Raw genomic sequence first — 24,226 nt, 5'->3', positions numbered from 1 at the left:
ATTTTGTCCTCTGTTTCTCTCACATAGCTGTTAGCGTTTCTCTGCTCCAGGGCGATTCAGATTTGCAAGAAAGCGGTGTTTCGAGCCGTTTCGAGTCTTCAAGATCGATGAGTGTTTCGATTTCTTTACTGGGTTTCGCTCAGATTGAGAAATACAAGCTTCTTCGACTCAAGAACTCCAGAAAAACGCATCTCTTCTCATCAATGGAGTTATTCTTCTTCTCGCTCTAGACTTCACATCTCTCCAAAGTACTTATTGGGTTGTATTGGATTTCGATTCTCTCTTCTGGGTACTTCTTGGTTTCTCTAATGGCGGCCTCTTCTGTTGCATCTCCTCTATGTACATGGCTCGTCGCTGCTTGCATGTCGGTGGATTACGAGAAAGATCGCTCCTTGAAGCCATTTCTGTTTCAGTCTTCGAAGAGATTGAGTAAATGGGCGAGAAAGAAGACAGTTGTGCCGAAATGCATCGGTGTTGGCAACGATTTTCCAAAGGGTTTGATTTCAGCGGTTTGCGGATCGAGTATTCCAGGTTTGATGAGTTCTTATTTGGCTTTTGAACCTTGTGAGGAGTACTACAGCTCTAAGGGATTGTCTTCTTCTTTGGCATTCTTTGGGGATAATGGGTTCTCCCTATTCGGGTCAAGAACCGAGGCCTTGACTCGCAGACAAAGGCGGATGACTCGACCCGCTCATTCAGGTAAAAAGTTTGTAGCTTATTTTAGATTTGTGTTAGTTTTGATGATTTTTGTAGGCCCTGCCACGTTTTTGGGTAATTTTATGTGTTCTTGTTACATCATATTTGATTTTTTATTTAAGTTAGTGTTTTCAGATAGGTTTTGTTTGTAATTTAAGCCTAATTTATGTAATATTGAGTATGTTAGGTGATGATGGTGTTTTGTAACTAGCACCAAATTTCAATATTTATAGGTTCTATTTGAATCTCCATTTTTTGCCCCAGAAAGAAGAAGTTATAATTTTTGCTCAAAAAAGCTCATAAGAGCATTGTTTCAGTACAACATGGTAATCCGGATAGGCCTTTATATTTCATCACTTTGATTTTTCTTTACATAGACTTTGCTTGTCTTATATTCTTTTAGATTTTGTCTTTATGATAATATGTTTAGAGATCATTCAAAGCTTAAATATATGTGGCTTTGTACAGGTTATCAATCATCCGTTGAGTAACTCCAACAGGTGATGAACTTAGAAAAAGTCCATTGAGATGGTTTGGCCATGCCCAATAAAGACCCATAACAGTCCAAATTAGAAAGAATGTGCAAGTGACAGGTCTTACAAGAGCGAGGGATAGAAAAAAAAATGAAATGTAGATTGAGGTAGTGAGATGAGATATGAACACATTTGACTTAACAAAAGAAGTGTCTGTAGAAAAAAATTGAATGGAGGAACAAGATTCATGAGTTTGACAACGACATATTTAGATGCAACCTACAGTGGTTGTATGGTTTATGAAATTTCTTTATGTTTAACTTATATTTTCTAGATTATTGTATATTCTTCAACTATAGAATTCAGATACGTTGAATTCGGATTGGTGATGATCCATACGTATGTAAATTTGTTGTTCCGTTTGTCTTTAAATTTCTGAAGTTATGTAATTTAATTTGGATGTTCCTTTCTCGAGAAAGATTGATTTTTGGGGACCTGCAATTAAGTCTAATGTTCTAACCTTAGAATCTGAGTCCACGGGAACTCCATTGAACTAGAATTCTCATGTTTCACATAGCTAAGATGTTCTGCTGTGAGAGACAACATGAAAACCCTGAAGATAAATGAGTTTTTTCATTCAATCGTTTTGCCAAGTATATTTCTGTTATTTACTTGTGGTGGTTATTTCATTTCATGTCTACCTGGCAGTGGAGTTTGGAACTTTATTAATTTGCTATAATTGCAGGGAAAACCATGGCTGTGGCTGTACAACCTTCTAAGGAAGTCACAACAAAGAAGAAACCTTTTACGAAGCAAAGGCGAGTTGTTGTGACAGGGATGGGTGCGGTGACCCCAATTGGTCACAATCCTGATGTTTTCTATAATAATTTGCTGGAGGGTGTCAGTGGTATAACTGAGATTGAGGCTTTTGACTGTTCCCTCTTCCCTACCGTAAATCTTCTTCACCGACCCGTCTTCAACTTCTACAAGTGTATTGTTCTAGATTTTCATCTATTGTTGTTATTGTTTCTTTTTTTTTCCTCAGAGAATTGCTGGAGAAATCAAGTCTTTCTCGACAGATGGATGGGTTGCACCAAAACTGTCCAAGAGGGCAGACAATTTTATGTTATACATGCTTACTGCTGGAAAGAAAGCCTTGGCAGATGGTGGGATCACAGAGGATGTCATGAGAGAGATTGATAAAGCTAGATGTGGGGTTCTGATTGGCTCTGCAATGGGTGGTATGAAGGTAAGATTCATTCTTTCTCTAGATTTGAAGGCAGATTTCAACCCTGAAACAGATAATAGCAAAAGAAACCCTGTTTTGGGTTATGAAAGGCCAAAACTGCTTCCATTAACCGTCTCTGATTTGTTGATTTTTGACTTCTAAATTTGAGGTGGTACAATGAAGAGCTACTTGAAATGTAACATTTACACTCAGTCCCACTGACTGGTGTGGTTTGATGTGCATTGATATAGGAGGGGGCAATACGGTTACAAGCCTCAATGTCACCAGGAAAGTTAAAAAAATGGGAGCTGTGTCCATACCTAAAGTACAATTGTGGTGCCCCCTCCATACCAAGTAGCATAGACAGGTTGACTAATGAGACCACTGTTCAATTCTCTTTAGCTCCACAGTCTCCAAGCTGAGCAAGAGTTGGATGGTCCAGAACCCTCTACATGCGAGTCTTGTCATTGAAAATTGGGGAAGAAACAAGAAATTTGTTTTGCACTGAAGTATAGAACATCATTGATTCAAATGTTTCTTGTGTGTGAAACCAGATGTGTTCTATTCACTATTTACTACATCTGCTATGTTACATATGGGCTGTTGGTTTTTCTTTAACCAGGTTTTTAACGATGCAATAGAAGCTTTAAGGGTATCATATAAGAAGATGAATCCCTTTTGTGTTCCTTTTGCTACTACAAATATGGGTTCTGCCATGCTTGCAATGGATCTGGTAAGCTTGATTAAAGCTGGAAATTAAGCTGTATTCATAGTGGATTCTTGGGTTTTGGATGCAACTTTTCTGTTACTGAATTGCAGGGATGGATGGGTCCCAATTATTCAATCTCAACTGCTTGCGCCACGAGCAACTTTTGCATGCTAAATGCAGCGAACCATATTATACGAGGTGAAGCTGTAAGTGGCCTGCTTTACCTACTCATTAGCTAGATGGTACATACTATTATTTTCTTTTGCCTTAGGAACTTGTTAGCTATTATTTATTCGTTTTTCCCTTTCTTCAATAAAAAGTTCAATAATAAAATGAACATGTGTCATCTTTTCAGTGTAATTAATTTTTTGAGAACTTGCAGGATATGATGCTTTGTGGTGGCTCTGATGCGGCAATCATACCTATTGGTATACAATTCTTCCTTTCTCATACTAGATGCTTTTCAGACCTTTTCAACTTTGTGAAGCATGAGATCATAATTTTCTATTTGATGATTGCTTGGTGCAGGTTTGGGGGGTTTTGTGGCATGCAAAGCACTTTCACAGAGAAACAATGATCCAACCAAAGCTTCACGTCCTTGGGATATTGTAAAAATCAGCTCCTTTTTTTGACGTTTCCCTTTTCTCCGTTTTAAAACCATATCAATGAAATTCAGAAAATCTATTTCAACACATGAATTAATCAACTCAATCAGAAAAGTAGAACTTGCTAAATGTTTTAAGTGTTATTATATAATGGCTTTATGGGTTGCATAAATTTAGTTTTATGTTGTTTTGTTTAAAAGCAAGATCCAAAGGGCTTACAGTCAAAAGATATGGTAGATGTCGACAACTCCTTTTGAAAAAATGAAAAATTGATTCAGATGTGTGTCTTGTGTATTTGTAGTGTTTATCTGTCATGTCTCTGCATGGGTTCTGCACCCAAATCTGTGTAGCATAGGCAGAAACTCACATGAAACCAATTTTATACATTGGACTAGCGAGGTTTTTATAGTTTGATAGTTTGATCTTCTTGTATTTAAAGGGGTTTTTTTTTATTATTTTTTTATTAGCATTGTATTGAAATTTTTAACCTTACATTTGATGTTGGGATTTATAACAGAATCGTGATGGATTTGTTATGGGAGAAGGAGCTGGGGTTCTGCTTTTAGAAGAACTAGAACATGCCAAGGTGATACCAAGTTAGTTTCATGAATAAATACGTGAGTGTGGTTTCTAGATTTCTGATTCCTCTTTCTTGGATCCTACAGAAAAGAGGTGCAAATATCTATGCGGAATTTCTAGGTGGAAGTTTTACTTGCGATGCTTATCACATGACCGAGCCTCATCCTGATGGTATGAAAACAAATGTGTTGTAATCATCTTGAAAGGCTGGCATATTGACAGAGGTTCTCTGTTTAGATTCTAATTGGAAGAAATATCTATTCTCTTGTTGTTTGTAGCTATCATTTATATATTAATGAAGTTTTGACAATTGAGTTTGCTGGAGAAAGCAGATCTCCTGCCTTAAACATTGATGCATACTAAATATGTGAAAGGCAATGACTTTGCATTTATGTCCCATTTTTTCCATTTGAAAATCAGGGACGGGTGTTGTTCTTTGCATAGAGAAGGCCTTAACTCAATCTGGGGTATCCAGAGAAGATGTCAATTACATTAATGCCCATGCTACATCGACTCAGGCTGGTGACCTTAAGGAGTACCAAGCTCTCATTCGTTGTTTTGGCCAGAATCCTGAGGTAATGTGAATGCATTATTATTATTCTTATTATTTTTTCTGTGTCATTTGTTTATAGAATCACCGCATTCCATGCTTGATGATATCTTTTAACTTTTGCAGCTGAGAGTGAACTCTACTAAATCCATGATTGGTCACCTATTGGGAGCAGCTGGTGCTGTGGAAGCTGTTGCAACAGTACAGGTAAACAGTTTCCCAGATTTTGCAATACATGGAGGTGATTTTGATGCACTTTGAATGGTTTTCCTTGAATATATTCTTTTCTTGTATCTGACACACGCACACTAAATTGGCTGTAAAAATTATTACGTGGTCAAAGCTTCTCAATTTATGGTGGCCTCCAGCCTTCTGAGTTAGAGAATTCCAATTTTCACTTTTGAGTAGTGCACATGTGTTGGTCATACCATTCACATTTATCTTCTCTATATTTAATTCCTTACAAGCTTCTGAGCCATGGAGTTTAATATTTTCCCTTAAGTGGTGCATACTCCATTTTCTAGCATGAAGTTCAATGTAAAATGAGTCGATGTAACTGCTTGTGGGGGCTTATGCATGTCACATGATCAAATATTAGAGATGATTTAGGCACTTAGCCATGCTTCCTTTCAAGTATTGAGGATGAATACAGTTCTGGGTGTTCCAGCTGCTTGGTGCTTTGGTGTTTAAACTGGTGTAGGTGTCCAAGGGATGCTAGGGGTGACTCCTTGTCCAGATATCAGTCATGGGTATCCTATCCTCATTTGATAGATGGAGACATCAGAAGAAGCTTGAGTCATTGACTATTGAAGCGATCAAAGATTTCAAAGCTTAATCTGAATGATGACTAGGAGCATTTTAGTACATTGAAAAACATCATAAAATAGTATCTAAAGAAGAAGTGAAGTTTGCTGATAAAGAAAACTGGATCACATTTTTGTATGTGACATCACTTAGTTTAGAGCTTCAATGATTGGATCAGAATGCAAAAGGCTATCAAATGTATTCACTGACATATTAATTTTGTCCAGATTAACACTTTTAATTTTGGCAAGGTGTCGATGAAGAAAATGGCAAGGCCAACCTGTTCACGATTGTCCTGTCATGTGAAAGCATGGAGCTATACAAAAAAAAAAAAGATTTTTTTTGCCATGTCGACTTATAAAAACATGGATTTATAGGTCGATATTGTCATTGGAGCCTTATCCCAGAAATTTGGGGTCGGGCTGAACAAATCATGCTCCTTCATTCAATTCTATGTAAAACCATGTCTTCTGTCATTTCAAGTGTGTTCCCCACTTTCAACACCTCAATCCCCTCTTTTTTTTTGGCCTTCCTTTCCCTCTTTTAAAACCATCAACTTGCACATTCCTTCTAAGTAGGGTTATAGTCTGCCTTCACCACACTTGACCAAACCACCTCAAATGACATTCCCTTTGTTTACAAGTTACAACCTAATGGGGCTATTCTTATTTTTTTCACGATGCATTCATTTCTAATTTTTCATGCATAGTTTTTTTATTCGCCCATTTAAGCATCCTCATTTCTGCTACACTAAATCTCTGAACATGTTTATTGATTGCCAACATTCAGCTTCATAAGGCATAGACTATATTTTGCTATCTTAGATAATTTTCCTTTAATTGGATTGGAAGCACACATCCACTTTAACCATCAAGCTGATACCTCTAATTCTAAAGAAAACAACCACCTCAATCTTTCCTTTCTTATGGATAATAAAAACAAGGTAACAATTTGGTCACTTTCGTGTATTTTCCAGCAATCAATTTTTACTAACCCTTCCTATCTATGGGTGTCATTACTAAAGTTAAGCTCTAAATACTACCTTGATTTACTTATTTTAAAGTCCTTGAAGTTCAAAAGTCAAAACAACTCTCCAGAATTCTAGTTTTGAGTTTGACTCCCTCTTTAGTCTTCTCAATTAATGCTATGTCATATGCATTAATATGCACTAGGGGACTTGATCTTGTATATGACCAATTACTTTGTCGATAACTAGAGCTAACAAATAGAAACTTAAAACCGATCAGAGTGGAAAGGCTAATGAGAAATTTCTTGTGGAATGACAAGATTGGTAGGAGGAAGTATCACCTGGTTCGATGGAAGGTTATTTGCTTGCCTAAAAAGAGCGGGGGGTTGGGGATTAGGGGCCTTAAACTAGCTAATAGAGCGCTTTTAGGGAAATGGCTTTGGAGGTTCGATGAAGAGAGGGGTAGCCTGTGGAGGAGGGTCGTTGTGGCCAAGTACGGGGAAATGAGGCTAGGTTGGTATAGTGGTGAGGCTAAATGTTCTTATGGGTGTAGTGTGTGGAAGGGGATTCTCAAAGTTAGCGAGGAGTTTGAAAGAGGGATTAGATTTAATGCGGGGAAGGGGGACAATATTAGATTTTGGGAGGATAGGTGGTGCGGCACATTGCCTCTAGCAGCTCAATTTCCGTCTTTGTACGCTTGTTCTCTAAAAAAGAATCGCGTGATCCAGCAGTTTTTGGTTCGCAACGAATCTACCTCTACTTGGGATTTGGGGTTTAGGAGAAACTTTAATGATTGGGAGCTAACAGAGATGACATCTTTTCTAGATCTCCTGCATTCGGTTCATCTCAACGAAAGTCAACAGGATAAGTGGGATTGGACGTGGGCTAAAGACTTGAGATTCTCTGTCAGTTCTTTTTATAAGTGGCTTCTCCCTTCTGCGGAGAGATCAGTTTTGGGACCCATCATTTGGTCAAAGTCAGTTCCTTCTAAAATATCTTTCTTTGTTTGGTTGGCGTCCCTTGGGAGGATTCTCACGTTGGATAATTTGATTGTTCGGGGATGGATCACACCAAACTGTTGTCCCTTTTGGTTGATGGATAGTGAAACTGTAGACCATGTTTTAATTCATTGTTCATTTTCTCACAATATTTGGTCAACTTTCCTTCGGCTTTTCCGTACTCATTGGGTCTTTCCTTGTAAGTTCTCCTCGCTGTTGGAAGAGTGGGCCAACAATGCTTTCTTATCCAGGAAAAGATACCTTTGGACTATTCTTCCCTCAGCTATTGCTTGGGGGGTGTGGAACGAGAGAAATAACAGGGTGTTCAATAATTAGATGAGAAGCCCTCACGGCAGGTTCTTGGAGATTTTGGGCTTATTGTATCTTTGGTCCAAACAGAACATAGATTTTACGGGAGTTACTTTCGATGACTTTCTTTTTAGATGGAACTCTTTATGTAATCATTGACGTATTAGCTTTCCTTCCTATGTAACTCTTTATGAGGCCTCCTCGGCCTCCTTGTATTTTTTCCCCCTTCATTAATATATTATACTTATCAAAAAAAAAATTTTAACTAGGAACTTATTTGTTTCCTCACCATTTGTTCTTGCACTAGACACAAGCTCCTCATACATGCCCTCACCTGGGACATCTTTCTTTCCCAATACCCACCAAAGTAACTCTAGGTACTATCTTAAGCCTTCTCTAAGTTAATAAAAATCATATAGTGATTCCTTTTCTTTTTCCTAAACTTCTCTAGCACTTGTCATTGCAGAGAGATTGCTTCATTGGTTTATCTTCTTGGCATAAAAAGAAATTAGTTTCTGATCTCCTTGTTTTTTTATTGTATTATTGTCTTAAGTCTTTCTTCCATCACTCTGTAGTCTGTCTTATAACTTGATTTGTTTGTACAATTTTGTATGTGTCTGTTTTCCCCAACATGGTTATATAAGTCCCAACTTTTATTTTAGTTATTATTTTTATAATAAATGATTTCTGAAAAAAGTTCGTGTGTTCCATCTTTAATACACTTTTACATAATTGTAGTTATCCAATGGCCTTTTCTCATATAAATGTAATTAAGCTATTGGATAGCTCTACTTTGCATGAAAATATTTGCTCTCATTTTTGTATATTTATTTTCTTATTTTATAAAAAATTCTTTGATTTTTAATTATAATTAAAAGTAGTTAAAGTATACGGACCCATGACTCCAAGCTTATATGATACAAACTTTTTTTCCCCCCCTGAAATGGATTAGGGAGGGTGATAGAGAATGATTTGATCGGTAGTGTTATAAGGGTTAGTATTTATCAAAAAAAAAAGTGTTGTAAGGGTTAAGAGAGCAAGTGACAGGTTTTTGTCAATTGAAACAGTCTTAGAGGAGGTGATGGTTAATGGTTTTAGCTCTCATGTACCCTAAGTAGGATTATACGAGAGTACTAAAAAGCAATTTCAGAAACTGGCAGAATTATTACAAGCAATTTCTTAAGGAGATGGGATATTTATAGAAAAAGGCTTAAGTATGCATTTGAACCACAATCCTTGAGTTTCATATTCTAGGTAAAGTCTAATGAGACAACATAGTTATGTGGTTATTAGGTACATGAGAGGGTGAGAGATACTTACAAATGTGGAAATATGAGAAAGAAAAACTAGAGGCTCAAGTAATGTGCACGAAGACTGAGGAAAACAATCTTGTTGAGGGACAAGGACACAAGAATGCTTGGTCTGTTTCGAAAAACTATTAGCTTAGATGACATTGGGAACTTAGAAATAGAATGAAGCTTTAGTTTTAGAGGGACCTTGGAACATTTAAACTTCTATAGGATTAAAATTACATTTGCTGGAATAAGTTTTTCAACAAAGAGCTGCGCCAAATTGTCTTAATTATTGTGGGATAAAACTTTGTAATGGAGGAAAAAACTAGTTTAGACGAGAAACAAAGATATTAGAAAACTCAAATTGTCTTCATTCCAGGAAGGTCATCTATTGTTGGAGAAACTTCAACAAAAAGGAAGAATCCACACATGGCTCTTATTTAGAATTAAGCACGTCATTGTGTTTCTTGAGATTTAATTTGGCAGGTATTGGGAAAAATGGAGTCCTTAAAAAGTTGATTGACACTTGAGGACATGTGAGCTGGATCAGTAAGTGGTGTGAGAACTGTCGGAGGCGAAAACAAGGGTGTTTCTAGTTATAGTGGGTTTGTACATGGAACTGGCCCCAAGTATGCACCTTTTTGCATTAGTTATGGATGGATTAACTTCACAAGCCCTGATAAGACAAACAAATATGACGATCTTATAAAGTTCTGTTCTCAAGCTATATCCTCCAATTACTAGTGAATATGCCATGTAGTCTTGGTCCTTCTATGGCTATTTTTGTGCAAAATGGTATTGATGGAAAGAGGACCCCAATCTCTCTCTTTCTCTCACTAAATCATTGATATGTGCACTCATAAATTCATTCATTCAATATTTTTTTTTGGTACTTCTGAACTGAGATTGTCTTTCACATGTAGGCAATACGGACAGGGTGGGTCCATCCAAATATCAATCTTGAAAACCCTGAGGAAGGCGTGGTATGCTTTCTTTTATATTCTGTTCTTTTGCATAATCTACTCTTTGTTTCTTTATAATTTATATCAAGGAGCCAATAGCCGTTTGCATATGAACATGCATAGGTTACTCACGTTTGTTTTTAGTACTTTTAAAATTGAAATGTCTTTTCACCTGGTATATTAGCTCTTTCACATCTTTAATGCTGTTAGATGCGAAAGAACTTTAAATTCATTATAAGTGAAGGGGAAAAGGAAAAAATAAAAGAAAAGAAAAGAAAAGGAAAGAAACAGAGAGTATTGTAAAAACTTGTAACCAAATAGAGGCAGTTTAAACTTTAAATTGCCATGCTGCATCCTTCATCTGCCGTCTGTGCGGTGTTATGCTGTCTCACTGATCTGCACCTTGTAACTAAAAACCACCTGTTCAGTTGGCTAAACCCAAAATATGCATAATCAGATATTCGTTACCACATTAATTTGACCTTTTGTACGGTCAACTTCTTGTATTAGATGGTCCCGCAAATGTCCAGTTTACTGTATTGGTAGGCTGCAATGGAGCTTATCTTTGGGCTTTGACCAATCCATGCATGCTCTGCATTTTATTTCTTGGTAACACATGAACTTTGGGCTGCAATGGAGCTTAACTTTGGGCTTTGACCAATCCATGCATGCTCTGCATTTTATTTCTTGGTAACACATGAACTTTGACTGACACCAAAGAAATTGAATCAGGACACGAAAGTGCTGGTGGGCCCCAAGAAAGAACGTCTCGACATAAAGGTGGCGTTGTCTAACTCATTTGGCTTTGGAGGCCATAACTCATCCATCCTATTTGCCCCTTACAAGTAAATCTGGTGGACAAGGCCAACCATGGGCTGAGGGGAGGCTAAAGGGATGTATATGTAGGTTTTCTACTCGTGGCATTTTGAATGGTGAGAATATGAGAGCAACTCAGCCTAGGTTTTGGTGTTGTGGCTGGAGGTCTAGTAGAGCTTTTGTGCTCATTCCCACTTCTTTTGTTTGTTTGATAGATTTCTACATTTACAATGGTAAGTTACTGAGTAGATTCAATTTGGGTTCCTTGTAGGAAGAATGAGAAAGAAAAGAAAGTGTAAAAAAACCCCTCAAGCTGTATGGGAAATTTTATCTTGTACAAAACGGTAATGGGTTCAAGTCACTTGGTCCTCTAATGGCTGTTTAAGTTGGTGGTCCTACCCACACTATGTTAACAAGTTACCACAATTTTACTTATATAGAGGGGAGTTGCATCTCTCTAGATTAAAAAAAAAAAAAAATTTCATTCACCTTGTATCAACAAGTAGCTTACACCCCTTTTTATAGAAGTACCTCCCAAACATAACTAATTGTTATACATAATTATAATTGACCCAAGTGTTTGCTATTCTGATCTAATTTCCTTAATGAGATGGATGGGTATCGATTGGTCAAGCCATCCATGCCGGAAATGGTTTTTTTATTTTTTGGTTCTCTTCAGAAGAAGTCAAGTTTTCAGGTTAATTCATGGGTAGTGAATAGGCTCCCATGTTATCTTTAAATTTTAATTTTGGGGTTGTAGGAAGTCAGTAGGCATGAATGAAGTCTATTTTATTGGCAGCTTTAAAATAGTTCTAGGTGCCATCTCAGAAGATCTAAATCAGACATTTATTGAAGGGTCTCGATGAACCTCATATCACACGGGATTGGAGGATGCTGTAAACACAATACATCAACAATCTCACAACAATTAAATTAAAAAAAAAAAAAAAAATTCATCCTGGCTCTCTTTCTGATCTATAAGTAAAACAATAGGGCTACTATTACTCAAGAAAGTGCATTAGCTTCCATTTCAGCACGAACAAGGGTGGCATATGCACTGTTGAGATGGGAGGCCATGAGTTCATGGTGGCTACCAAATTCCACCAGCGTACCCTCCTTAACAACTGCAATGCGATCAGCCTCTTTGATAGTGGAGAGCCTATGAGCGACCACAATTGTGGTGGCTCGCCTTGACACTTTTTTCAATGCCTCCTGCACTTGCTTTTCTGATTCCAAATCCAAGGCACTGCTCGCCTCATCAAGCAATAATATCTTTGATTTCTTTAGAATCGCTCTTGCTATCGCAATCCTCTGCTTCTGCCCACCAGATAGTTGAACTCCACTCTCCCCTACCTGTAATTAATTAATTAACAAGCATATTTTTCATCAAATTTACACTTTTAATATAATAATAATAATGTTCTTCATGTACAAATGATGTAAAATATACCTGTGTTTCAAACCCTTGGGGCAAACCACTAATGAATTTGTGAATATAAGCTTCCTTTGCAGCTTCTTCGATCTCAGCCCAAGAAGCATTACTGTCTCCAAATGCAATGTTATCTCTTATAGACCCAGCAAACAGTGCTGGCTCTTGTCCAACCAAAGCTGTTTGCATCCTTAACCACTTCACATTAATCTCTCTAAGATCCACCCCTCCCATCACAATCTTCCCACGATTTGGATCATAAAACCTCTGAACAAGCCAAACCACAGTTGATTTCCCCGACCCACTTGCCCCAACTAGAGCTACCATACTCCCTGCTTTGATCTTCAATGAGAAATCCCTCAACACAATCACCTCTGGTCTTGATGGGTATGAAAAAGTCACCATCTTGAATTCGATACCAAGAGGTCTTGACCCATCGATCTTCCTTCCCTTCTTTGGATCACTGTCGATCAACGGTCTACGATTGATGATATCAAAAACAGCGGGAACAGTGGTTGATGCACTGGATGTGTCAGGTGCAAGACCTGCCAACTGCCCAACTGAGAATGAACTCAAAACCAGGATCAAGAAAATCTTGTATACATCACCAAAGTTTGAAAGGTCTTTCTTTACGAGGTAAGCACCGAACCAAAGAGTGAGAGTGTAAGCTCCATACATGGCACCTTGAGAGAACCCAAGGGCTAACCCTAAGATCTCTGATCTTTTCATCGATTTCTTCTTTGGTTCTGATAAGGCTTGATCGAAGGAGGAGACTAGTTGTTGTTGAGCTGAAAGTGTTGCTACGGTTCTTACGCTTGAAACTGCACTAGCAGCAATATTACTAGCTTTTGCATAGGAACTGTTATCTAATCTGGGCCCAACATTGATAATCAAGCTGAAATAGCTCGCACCGAGGGTGAATGGAGTGAGGGCAGTAGCGAGTAGGGTCAGCCTCCAATCGATTGAGAATGACATGATAAGACCAACTGCAGCTGAACTTAAACCCATTAATAAAACTGAAAACCGATCACCGAGGACTGATCGAAAACTAATACAGTCGACAGAGAGTCTCGAAACAAGTAGTCCAGTTGAATTTTCTTCGAAATCAAACCAACCTGGCTCTTGTTTAAGTATTGATCGGAACAGTAGGTCTCTCACCCTCTTTGTGAGCTTTGTGCCAGCCCAACCACAGAAACCTTGCTGGCCTGTCATGAAGATTACACAGCCAAAACCTAAACCTACAAGTGCTAAAGAGAGATACCCAATGTCTCTCTTCATCTTTGGAGTGTCATCGTTGAAGTAGATTTGAAGAGCTTGGCCTAGAAATAGAGGAAAGATAGAGAGAACTGCACCTGCATGCATACCCAAGAAAAATCCTAAAAACAGCATGGGAAGCTCTGGTCTTTGTAACTTCCATATCTTGGAGAGTTGAATCTTATTGGGCTTTTGCTTTTGTTCTTCAACATCTTCTTGCTCTTCTTTTTGCATTGATTTAGGATACTTTGACCTGGAAACATCGTAAACGGATTTCTCATGCATGGAGTACCCCATATCATTTTGGACATCATTTTGTTTTGGGTCATGTTGTGAAATAGTAGTTTCGGATGCAAGCTTGACAAGGTTGAAGTAGGCGCCAGATCTTTCCATGAGTTGACGATGATCACCAATCTCAACAACGGAGCCATGGCTAAGGACGGCAATGGTGTGTGAATTTCTGACTGTTGCTAGCCTGTGGGCAATGACAAGAGTTGTACGGTCCGTGGAGATCTTGTCGATGGCCTGTTGGACGATGGCCTCGGACTCTGCATCTAAGGCACTGGTGGGTTCATCTAGGAGGAGGATTCTAGGGTTTCTGATCATGGCTCGGGCTATTGCAATCCTTTGCTTCTGCCCACCGGAGAGTTGGGTGCCTCGGCCACCAACCTGACATCAAATGATTGGAATTTCTAGTAAGGAGCAGTGGAGATAGTATCTCTTTCCAAAGACCCCATACAAGAAATTAAGTACTGTTAATGAAGTGATAGCTTCCATGTATTAAGCTCCATGTTGAGCTCGTTGGGGTTTGTAGGGAGCAACAGAGCCCTCCCTTGCCCCTGCTCAAAGGGAAATTCTGCACTATTGCTTTAGTAGTTTGCTAACAGTACTAATTCATTAATTAGTAGTAGTTAGTTATAGTCATTTTTTGCTGCAGAAAGTATTCTATTTTTTGGCATTTGCAACATAGTGAAAGTGGTATGGTTAGGATAAAAACATAAATCCATTTGTTATGTGGTTGATTTTGTTGGTCTCTTCAATTAATATTGTATCCCAGGACTGTATGTTGGAGATTTTTCCAACAAGTAATGATGGAGGTAAGTCTGAAGAAAGTTGTATAAAATAATAGATTACTAAAATTGGACCTGAGTTTCATAGCCTTGAGGGAGGGTAGAGATGAAGCTGTGGGCATTGGCTGCAGTGCAAGCGGCAATCGCTTCTTTCTTGGTCGAATTCTCCTTCCCCATCATCACATTCTCTAATATTGTGGTGGCAAACAGAACAGGCTCCTGACCCACCATACCTATCTGTGCCCTCAGCCACTTCACTTGTAGTGTCCTTAAATCATGACCGTCCAAGCTGATCACTCCTGCAGTAAAACACAATCGATTGAAACCAAGTAATGCCCTAATGTTAGGAAGATCATCATCATTGAAGCTATTAAAATGACAAGTCAGCACAACATATCAAATGGTTTGTTTAGACCTTGTCTATTTACAATCAATACCAAGGTAAATGTCTCTGAAGGTTGAGGAATGCCCTTAAAAAGCAATATATTGCCGTTTTTTGGCTAGGCAAGTGAGATTAGTGGTTAGTAATTAGTAGGTGAAGGTGGGTATTGAACCCAAACCGTGGTATCAACACCTTGTGAACTTCAAGCAACTAAGAAAGTTTGCACTTTTGAAGTAATCCAAAAAGCCCATGTAAATTAAGCAATATCATTTTATCTTTCAATGACAAAAAGCAAGACATTTTATTTTATTTGTGCAAGGAAATTTTTATAAATATCACAACACTCCAAATGAATTTATAGAATGCCATTGCACAATAACAATAAAATCTTTATTTTTGTCACTAAAAACCAAAAATAAGATTTTACCTTTCAAGAGGCATTTATGAAACAAATGGTTTTAAAGGATGCTATCATCCAATACTTGCATTAGATACCAACATCTGCCTTAAAAGATATAACTCAAGGTAGAGTTGAATGGTCAAAAAATATTTATGTTGGAGAACTTAACATTTGGCATGATAAGATGATCATAAGCATCTTACCTTTGATAGGATCATAGAACCTCTCTAGAAGAGCAAAAACTGTTGACTTGCCACCTCCACTGGCTCCAACCAATGCAAGGGTCTTTGAATGTGGGACAACAAGATTAAGGGAATTGAGAATTCGAGCATTAGGACGAGATGGGTATGCAAAACTAACACCTTTAAACTCTATCTTCCCTCTAACACTTGAGAGTGTCCTTCCCTGAAAGTTATAGGGATCAATCTCTGGGACTCTATCGATGATTTCAAACACTCGACTTGCAGCTACTGTGCCTTGTGCAAACTGAGCGAAATATGAGAGTGACAATGCCAAGCCCCTGCAAAGAAAATCAGACATTTTAAACTTATTTTTTCAATTTGAGAATTTCTACCACCACAAAGAAGATATTGAGAAATGACGATAATATATCATCATCAAAGCCTATCTTCAAGACTTGGGGTTGGCTGAACAGATCTTGTTCCTCCATTCAATTCTGTCTAAAACCATACCTCATGTCATTTAAAGTAAGACATTTGTAGTTTTGTTTAGGGATTTTAAAGATAGCTAGCATGCAATGCTTGCATTGAAAGTCTTTGTTGTCCTTTGGGATGGAGTGAAAGAAGGGAAGAGACTCTAAATGAGGAAAAGATCCAATGAACAATTACATGATAAACGCTAGAGATCTAAGGTGTCATTTGGACTAATGTGGGAAGTCCAAGTGGCGACCTCGGTCCAGATTTTACATGGCCCTTGGTGTCCATGTAACATTTTTCCATGAGAGAGAGAGAGAGAGAGAGAGAGAGAGAGAGAGAGAGAGAGAGAGAGAGAGTATTGCTATTACCTTCCCCCAACATTAACTCCAAAGTAGCAAGCAATGGCTTCACCTCCTTTGATCTCTCCCCTAGCAACCAAGATGGATCCATACCAGAAAGCTAGTGCCCATGTTGAATAAGTTACCAAATAGATCACTCCCATCCCCGCACCCTTAGAAAATCCTATCTTCGCCCCGAAAGGAATCAACCTATTCAACAATTCTGAGTATTTTGCACACAATTGATCCTCAGCCACGAAAGAAAATACGGTCCTAACCGAACTAATGGCTTGCTGCACAACATTACCAGCTTTCCGATACGAAACCTTCAATCATCATGCATGCACATAAAAAACTTTAGGAAAAAAGAAACTAAATATATATGAGATTATTTGAAGGAGTATATATATAATATATATATGGTTGTAGTAGGAATATTCTCTAACCTCTTCCTTGGAAGTTAGACCAACGTAGATGGCCTTATAAGCGATCCCACAGAACATCATCAATGGAGTAACAGAGAGAACTACCAAAGAAACCTTCCATGACCTCAGGAAGCCCACAGTATAGCCACAAATGAAGGTAAACACATGATGTACGAAGTGCGCCATCTGCCATTTAATTACATCGTTCACCTCGTCATATATATGCTAATTCCTTTTATTGTTATTTCATCACCAATTAATTAGCTTAGACTTGGATATTATTTATATGAGTCGTGCTAAACGGACTTTCTACGATGCTGCCCTCAACACTGCACTGAAGTGGTAATGGCACCACATCAGCTATTATAAGGCTCAATGTACCAATATTTTTTTTAAAATACTTCGTTGCCCGTTATTCATTTTGATTTTTTGTTTGTTTGTTGATAAACAGTAAATTTCAAACTAGAAAGTCTTCACTCAGTCAATAATCGGCTGAAATGGTACGTACACGGTTCTTTTTTTTCCTTGAGATTCACAACCACAATCTTTTATGGGGATGTGCAGTTGTGAATCCCAAGGAAAATCTATGATTCGGTGTTCATGCCCGTTATTCATTTTGATTTTTTGTTTGTTTGTTGATAAACAGTAAATTTCAAACTAAAAAGTCTACACTCGGTCAATACTCGGCTGACATGGTACAGACACAGAACTATAGATCTTTTTTCCTTGAGATTCACAACCACAATCTTTTATGGGGATGTGCAGTTGTGAATTCCAGGGAAAATCTATGATTCGGTGTCACAATGTGAAAAAAGCTCAAATTTGACAGACCAAGAGGTCAAATTTTTCATTGTCAATTTTTTTTTTCGACGGATAGAAACTGTCAAATTAATGAAGGATGGGAGAAATTCGACAGTTTTAAGCTGTAAAATTTGGGAACATCAAGAATTTCGATGGTCCTAAGCCATCAAAATTCAGTTTCTAAAATTCGTGGGCCTTGGCCCGTCAATTTTTTCTGTCAAATTTTCCAATTTTTATGTAGTGTGTTTATGCCACGATAACTGAGTATTGACCGAGTGAAGACTTTCTAATTAGAAAATCATTACTGAAAAATCTATGGTTCTGTACACACTACCATGTCAGCGCAGTGTAGAGTACATCAGTTCAGCATTTTTCTGAGTCGTGATGAATGCATGCGGTAAATCATACACAGTTGACGTGGCAACGGCATAGAATCAGAAATCTTTTTCTTTGGGATACATAAGGAAAAGATCTGTGGTTTTGTGCCCTTGCCACATCAGTTATTATAAGGTTCAATGTACTAATAATTTTTTAAAATGCTTCGTTGCCCGTTATTCATTTTGATTTTTTTGATTTTTTTATTTTTATGAACGGTAGCCTATTTGCAATTTTGTGCGTGTGCTCGCAGGTAATAGTGTTGTCATTTTTTTAAAATATGAACACAACATTTAATGGTTCCTTCATTTGTGCAACATTTTGCTGCAGGTATATGTTGTTATAATTTGAGGATTTATGAATATGTTTTTGGACATATCTCTTTTTCAACAATATTAATGAAAATTTTCTTAATATTTTCAATGTGCATTGACCAGTCCACAGTTTTTAAGTCTTTGTCCTCTACAGGATGTTCTAGGAAAACTTCAACACCAATATTTCTCCATGTTAGATAAGTTCTTTGATCATTAGTAAAGCTGGCTTTGTTGATGCCTAGATTCGGCCGGCTTATTATCAAAGAAAATAAAAATAAATAATATAATCAGCCAGCTTGCTTGAATGTGTTTGTTGAAAATTTTAAAATAAAAAAAGAAATTAATTATGATTTTGGAGTTGATCAAGTTAATAAATTATTCTTGTTACATATATAAATAAAGAGTCTTGATAAATTAACGCGCTTTTGGCACACACACTTGACACACATTGGCGTGGATACAAAGGGTAGGGATCCAGAACAGTGCACAATGTGAAAAAAACTCATATTTGACAGTCTAAGACCATCAAATTTCATAAAATTTGATGGATCATGACGTCAAATTTTTCATTGTCGAATTTTTTCTTTTGACGGGTCGAAACCGTCAAATTAATAAAGGGTGAGAATCCAACGACTTTAGGCCATCAAATTTAGGGATCACAAATTATGATGGTCCTAGCTAGACCGTCGAATTTTGGATTCTAAAATTCATGGGTCTAGACCCGTCGAATTTTTATGTAGAATTTTCCAATTTTCACATAGTGGTGTGTCGTACCTAACAGAGGTCAGGTGGCACTCCATTTCATGCTACGTGGTACCATGGATATGATATCCATCCCTTGGTGAACCTAGATACCAAAAATCATAGTGTTTGATAACTTGTATCCACTGGATCTAAGCTCTTGAAAAAGAGTTTGAATCCAACTAGTCTAAATCATTCTCAAGACAATGCTAATATCACGTCGGTCCGTTGGTCTCACAAATAACACACGACATGAAATGGGGTGCCATCTGACCTTTGTATCCACATGCCAAAAGTGCGTCAAATGCGTGCGCTAAAAGCGCTTTAATTTATCACGACTCATAAATAAAATGAAATGATAGGCATTAATGCAAGAAAATAAATAAATATTTCTATCATATGATTATAAAAAGAAAGAAGAGAGGCCGATCGATCACCTTCTCTCCCATTACTTCTTGAATCTGTGCAACATCATTTGAAATCCCATGCATGATATCACCAGTGCTAACTTCAGTATCGAAGAAGCCAATATCTTGTCTCAATACTGCCTTTAGATACTCACTTCTTATACGTTGTGCTGATCTCTCTCCCACCATTCGCCAGCATGCAATCTCTGCAAATTATTAATTAATATTAATAAACTCAAATACTTCTCCTTCTAACCCAAATTTCTAATTAAAAGTCTAGGATTAATAATTTGTTATTTAATTTGTATGTGTGTTGTTCTCTCTGTCTTCTTGTCTTACCCATATATGCTCCAACCACCACCACTGCTGCAAGTCCAGCCATGAGAGTACATATCTGAGACACATTAATCGAACAAATTACAAATTGAGATACCTATGCATATATTCTCATATAGTTTGAATTTTAAAAAATTAAAGTAACAAACAAATCAAGAGAAAATTCAAATTTGATTAAGATATCAAGGAGATTCCCTATTTAATAGTATTTATTACATTTGTCTCCTTAATTAGATTTTCAAAAAAAAAAAAAAAAAGAATAGACTTATCTTCCCTTGACCTTTTAACTTTGACAGATTCTGTACTTAGGACCTATATATAATATATTTACATACAGCAGGCAAGTTTAATATGCTACGGGGATGAGAGAGATAAGTTAAAATGAAATAAATTAAATATTATGACCATTACTATGTGGGAAAAGAGTAAAATGTACTCATTACCTTTTTTTTCCTGTCTAATCCTAATTTTTTATTTCTTTTTGGCTAGAGTATTGAATATATATATAGAAGAAGACACCAAATAAAAAAAGAGAAGTTTGGAGAAACTGACTCAAAATATATACCAAGTTACCAATACTATACATAAATAAATCCATATAGTACCTTTTCCACATCCTTCATCATCTTGATCTTTTCAGTCGCAGATTCCTCAGCAATCTTGTTCACAAAATTCCCAAAAAGAAATGAATACCAAGGAAGTGATCCTCCATTGATCAATGCTCCCACACAACCCAAAAATATAAATATCATATCTAATTTTGTAGAGTACTTGAATAAACTAAATAGCCCAATTGATTTTGTTCCTCTGCCATCATCATCATCATCATCATCTTCATCTTCATCATCGAAGGAAGAAACTCTACCAACATCATCCTGATGATACCCATTATCATAATAATCATCCTTTTTCTTTACTTGATGATTATCATGAACATCATATGATCTTCGACGTAATTGATAGTCTCCATCATTATTGTCATCGTTATCATTGTACTTATCATGATAAGCATATTGGTGATGAATTGGCTGATTATCCAACTCGAGAATCTGATGGTTTGTGTCATTATAATCAATCATACTAAGCTCATCCATGTCAGCTAGAGGACTACTTTTCTCCCTGACAATTGCCATGTTTTTGGGTCTCGAAGACTTACAATTATCAATAGAGGTGTAACTTTGTCGAAAAAATGAAGTTGAAGTATCTCTAGCCACGTAGCTCTGGAGCTCGAGTCTACCCATCGATGGTGCACCATAGCCAGAATATTCATAGTAAGGATTACTATGGCTCCTGTAACCACCATACGTATGAGAGAGATAGTAGTCATTGGCTGATCGTCGGACAGGATTGGATGGTGTGGCAGTAGCCCATGGGCTAAGGACAGCTCCAAGGTTGCGACTATCACGCCATCCGGTGGGCTCAAATTGCCATGAAAGCTCTCCTTGCCATGACGTGTCATGATCAGTAGAGAATGGGGTTGCAGGAGAAGGGTGATGGAACCTTTGTGGACTCGGGAAGTGAGAGCCGATAGATGAAAATGAACGAGATGGATTGCGCGAACTTGTCGGAGTAGTATGGTGTTGGCGACGGCGACGATAACCACCACGTGAACGACCTGAAGAAGAGTAGCCGAACTCAAAAGAGGATTCAGCCATTGATGAAGAGGTGATGAAGAATACAAGGAGCAACTTTGTAGTGTTTGGTCCTTAATAGGCATTTTAGGAGACAAAAGAACTTAGATTAATCCGCCTATTTTTAATAATTAATAAGCATTTCTTTTTTACCATAATGATATTGCACGAGTTAGAAAGATAAAATTATAACTAATTTCATTGTTCCTTTATATTATACAGAGGAAAGGTGGAGTGCGTAGAGGTGGTTTGATGCCAAAATTTGGATCTCACAATTATCTCTATCTTTCTATTTAAACTTAATATAATCAAAGTAATTTTTAATTTTTTTGATAATTAGTATTTCAATACTAAAAAGGCAAGGTTGGCTATGAGGACCAACCAAGCTAAGAAACCAAGAAAATTGCAACTCATTATCTTATAATCACCAAGTTAATTTTAAAATTACAAAAATATCATTTTTTATTATGTAATTTTTAATAAATATTTTAAATTATAAATAAACTCTTTTCATGTATGTGTTTGCACATGCCATTTTTTAGTGTGATAAAACGAGAAAAGTCAATTGACATGCTTAGGAACTTGCAATAAAAATATATTACATAGTCAATCAAATAAATTAAATGGAACAATGCAATTGAAGATTTTAAAAGAGCACTATTTGGTGGACTATATTATATACATTAAACATCAGAAGAGTGATTGGTGATTTCGGGAAGTTTTGAGGTGTGTGTAAGGTGTATCCATTCACAAGATGAGTGGACCCAAGATTGTATTTTAAGACAGGTCTTTATCAAAATTTTGGTAAAACTATATTTATCTATATTTCCTACAAGTATAATTAAGTATATATCATATCATTCATAGATGTCTTCACCAAACAAAAAAGACAGAGGTGTTGTGTTGAAGTCCATCCAAATGTCACGCAGAGGCGCCTACGACACCAACAACTATTACTTCTAGTACAAACAAAACCGAACACTTCTTTCAATATTCTAGTTTTTTTTAAAAAAAACTCTTGAAAGTAAGGTCAAACTTATAACATAATATGTTTTACAAAGTTATTTTGTAATTTATAGTGAACGGTTTTTCTTTGTAATATCTTTATAATTGTTTTTGTTTAAAAGACAACACATTTCTCTCAGAGTCATGATAAATTGACTCGAAAAAAAAAAAAAAAAAAAACACTCGGAAATCACTCAGCTGATGTGGTATGTGCACAAAACCATAGTTTTTTCCCCTCGGGATACACAAGGAAAAGATCTCTAATTCCATACACACATCCACCTTAGCAAGTGAAATTCAAGTGGCTTTTTTCGAGTCAGTTTATCAATACACTTTCTCAAATTATCTAAATTTATAGAACATTACTTACTTACATCTATTAACACCTTTTTCTTAAGAGTCTAGTTTCTTTTTTCAAATTTGAAAGACTTAATAGGGCTACCCGTTCCATAAATGATTGTCTCGAAAAGGGGTCGGGAAACATGCTCCAGCTTTTGCTTAGGCTCTTAGATGAGCACAGATGGAGATATTGATCCCATGAATTGATCAGGTTTTTACACCTAATAATGTTTTATTGAGAAATCAATGAACGGTCACATGAAGCTAAAGAAAGTGGTTTTGTTTTTCCATAAATAAGCTTGGTTGGCTCAATTTGTTTGTTAGTTCTAACGAGTAAACTATAAAACGTACATCAAACAAAAATAAAATAGTCATGATTTTCTAACTCTCCCCACATGACTGTGCATAGAATCATATATGTTTTTTCTCGAGATAAACAAATGCACATATTTATGGGGATGTGCAGTTGTGTATCCCAAGAAAAAATCTATGGTTCTATGCGCACAGCCACTTGGGGAGAGTGGGAGTCAAATTATCATTATTCAAAATAAAAATGTTTATTTATTTATTTTTATCCCTCACCCTTTTGTGACGGAACTTAGTATCATTGCCCATCCCATAGTGACTAGTTCCATTCCAAGAGTGTAGATACTTTGCAATATCAAAAAAATAAAAATTATTAGAACTTTCAAGTAAATCATAAGGTGTAAGTTGATTTACATGACAATAGGTAGTGAAAATAAATAAATAACATGAGAAAGTGTATACGATCATAGTGTTGATTATTTAAGTAAATTTATTATTTTCCTATTGTATGGGGGTGGATATTGCAACATACAAGTGAAGGGGTACATACCAATGGGGAAAGTTAAATTTGATGATTTGATTTATCTATGTATATATTACTACCTGGACGAGGGACAAAGTACGAAAATACGATAAGAGGCAAGGGAGAAGATTAATAGAGGACTCATCTTAGGAATTCTCAAAAAATTCCATTATCCTATTTATATAGAAGTATATTTAGGAGATATAAGGATATTATTGTGCTCAACTGTTTATGATTAATCTTTATGGAATCTGCATGTGTTTTGGCTTGGTGACATAGAGAGGAGTGTGGGCAATCTGATTACCCAGACCTTGTATGTCATAAACTCATCTATAATCGACCTTGCATGTCATGGACAACGTTTTCAGTAAAACCTAATATGTAACTACTACTCCATAAGCGACCTTGCTTGAACCAGCTTTTTAATAGCAAACTTGATCCCATAACAATGTCATCATTACTCCTAGCATTGGTCCCTTCGCCAATTCTTATCCTCTGTTTTGTCC

The 24,226-nt window shown here is 36.9% G+C and overlaps 2 protein-coding genes across 3 annotated transcripts; one reads left to right on the top strand and one right to left on the bottom strand.

Annotated features, from left to right (window-relative positions):
* Positions 1-11,362, top strand: LOC147388402 (3-oxoacyl-[acyl-carrier-protein] synthase II, chloroplastic-like). 2 transcript variants are annotated; one of them, XM_086419422.1, is made up of 13 exons: positions 2-699; positions 1,915-2,120; positions 2,215-2,418; positions 3,020-3,130; positions 3,217-3,312; positions 3,489-3,534; positions 3,635-3,714; positions 4,229-4,297; positions 4,377-4,461; positions 4,711-4,865; positions 4,967-5,047; positions 10,134-10,193; positions 10,905-11,362. In XM_086419422.1, the coding sequence occupies exons 1-13, from the start codon at positions 309-311 to the stop codon at positions 11,019-11,021; spliced, it is 1,701 nt and encodes a 566-aa protein (XP_086275548.1). In that variant the 5' UTR covers positions 2-308; the 3' UTR covers positions 11,022-11,362. The 2 variants fall into 2 exon arrangements, with proteins under 2 accessions (XP_086275549.1, XP_086275548.1); XM_086419423.1 differs by lacking the exons at positions 10,134-10,193; positions 10,905-11,362 and adding an exon at positions 5,872-6,021 and having other exon boundaries at positions 1-699.
* Positions 11,363-11,835: 473 nt separating this feature from the next.
* On the bottom strand, positions 11,836-21,571 carry LOC147388401 (ABC transporter B family member 19-like). The gene is made up of 9 exons (XM_086418232.1): positions 20,522-21,571; positions 19,920-19,974; positions 19,611-19,786; positions 16,964-17,128; positions 16,548-16,843; positions 15,727-16,043; positions 14,817-15,040; positions 12,439-14,340; positions 11,836-12,341 (listed from the first exon to the last, which is right to left on the bottom strand). Exons 1-9 carry the CDS (start codon positions 21,569-21,571, stop codon positions 11,994-11,996), a joined length of 4,533 nt encoding a protein of 1,510 aa, XP_086274358.1. The 3' UTR covers positions 11,836-11,993.
* Positions 21,572-24,226: the final 2,655 nt, after the last annotated feature.

The sequence above is a fragment of the Akebia trifoliata genome, chromosome 12 (genome assembly GCF_017979445.1).
Source record: "Akebia trifoliata isolate Shusen 1 chromosome 12, ASM1797944v1, whole genome shotgun sequence".
In the NCBI taxonomy this organism is placed as follows: Eukaryota; Viridiplantae; Streptophyta; class Magnoliopsida; order Ranunculales; family Lardizabalaceae; genus Akebia; species Akebia trifoliata.
The sequence above is the reverse complement of the archived record's forward strand: the minus strand, read 5'-3'. Positions and strand labels throughout refer to the sequence as shown.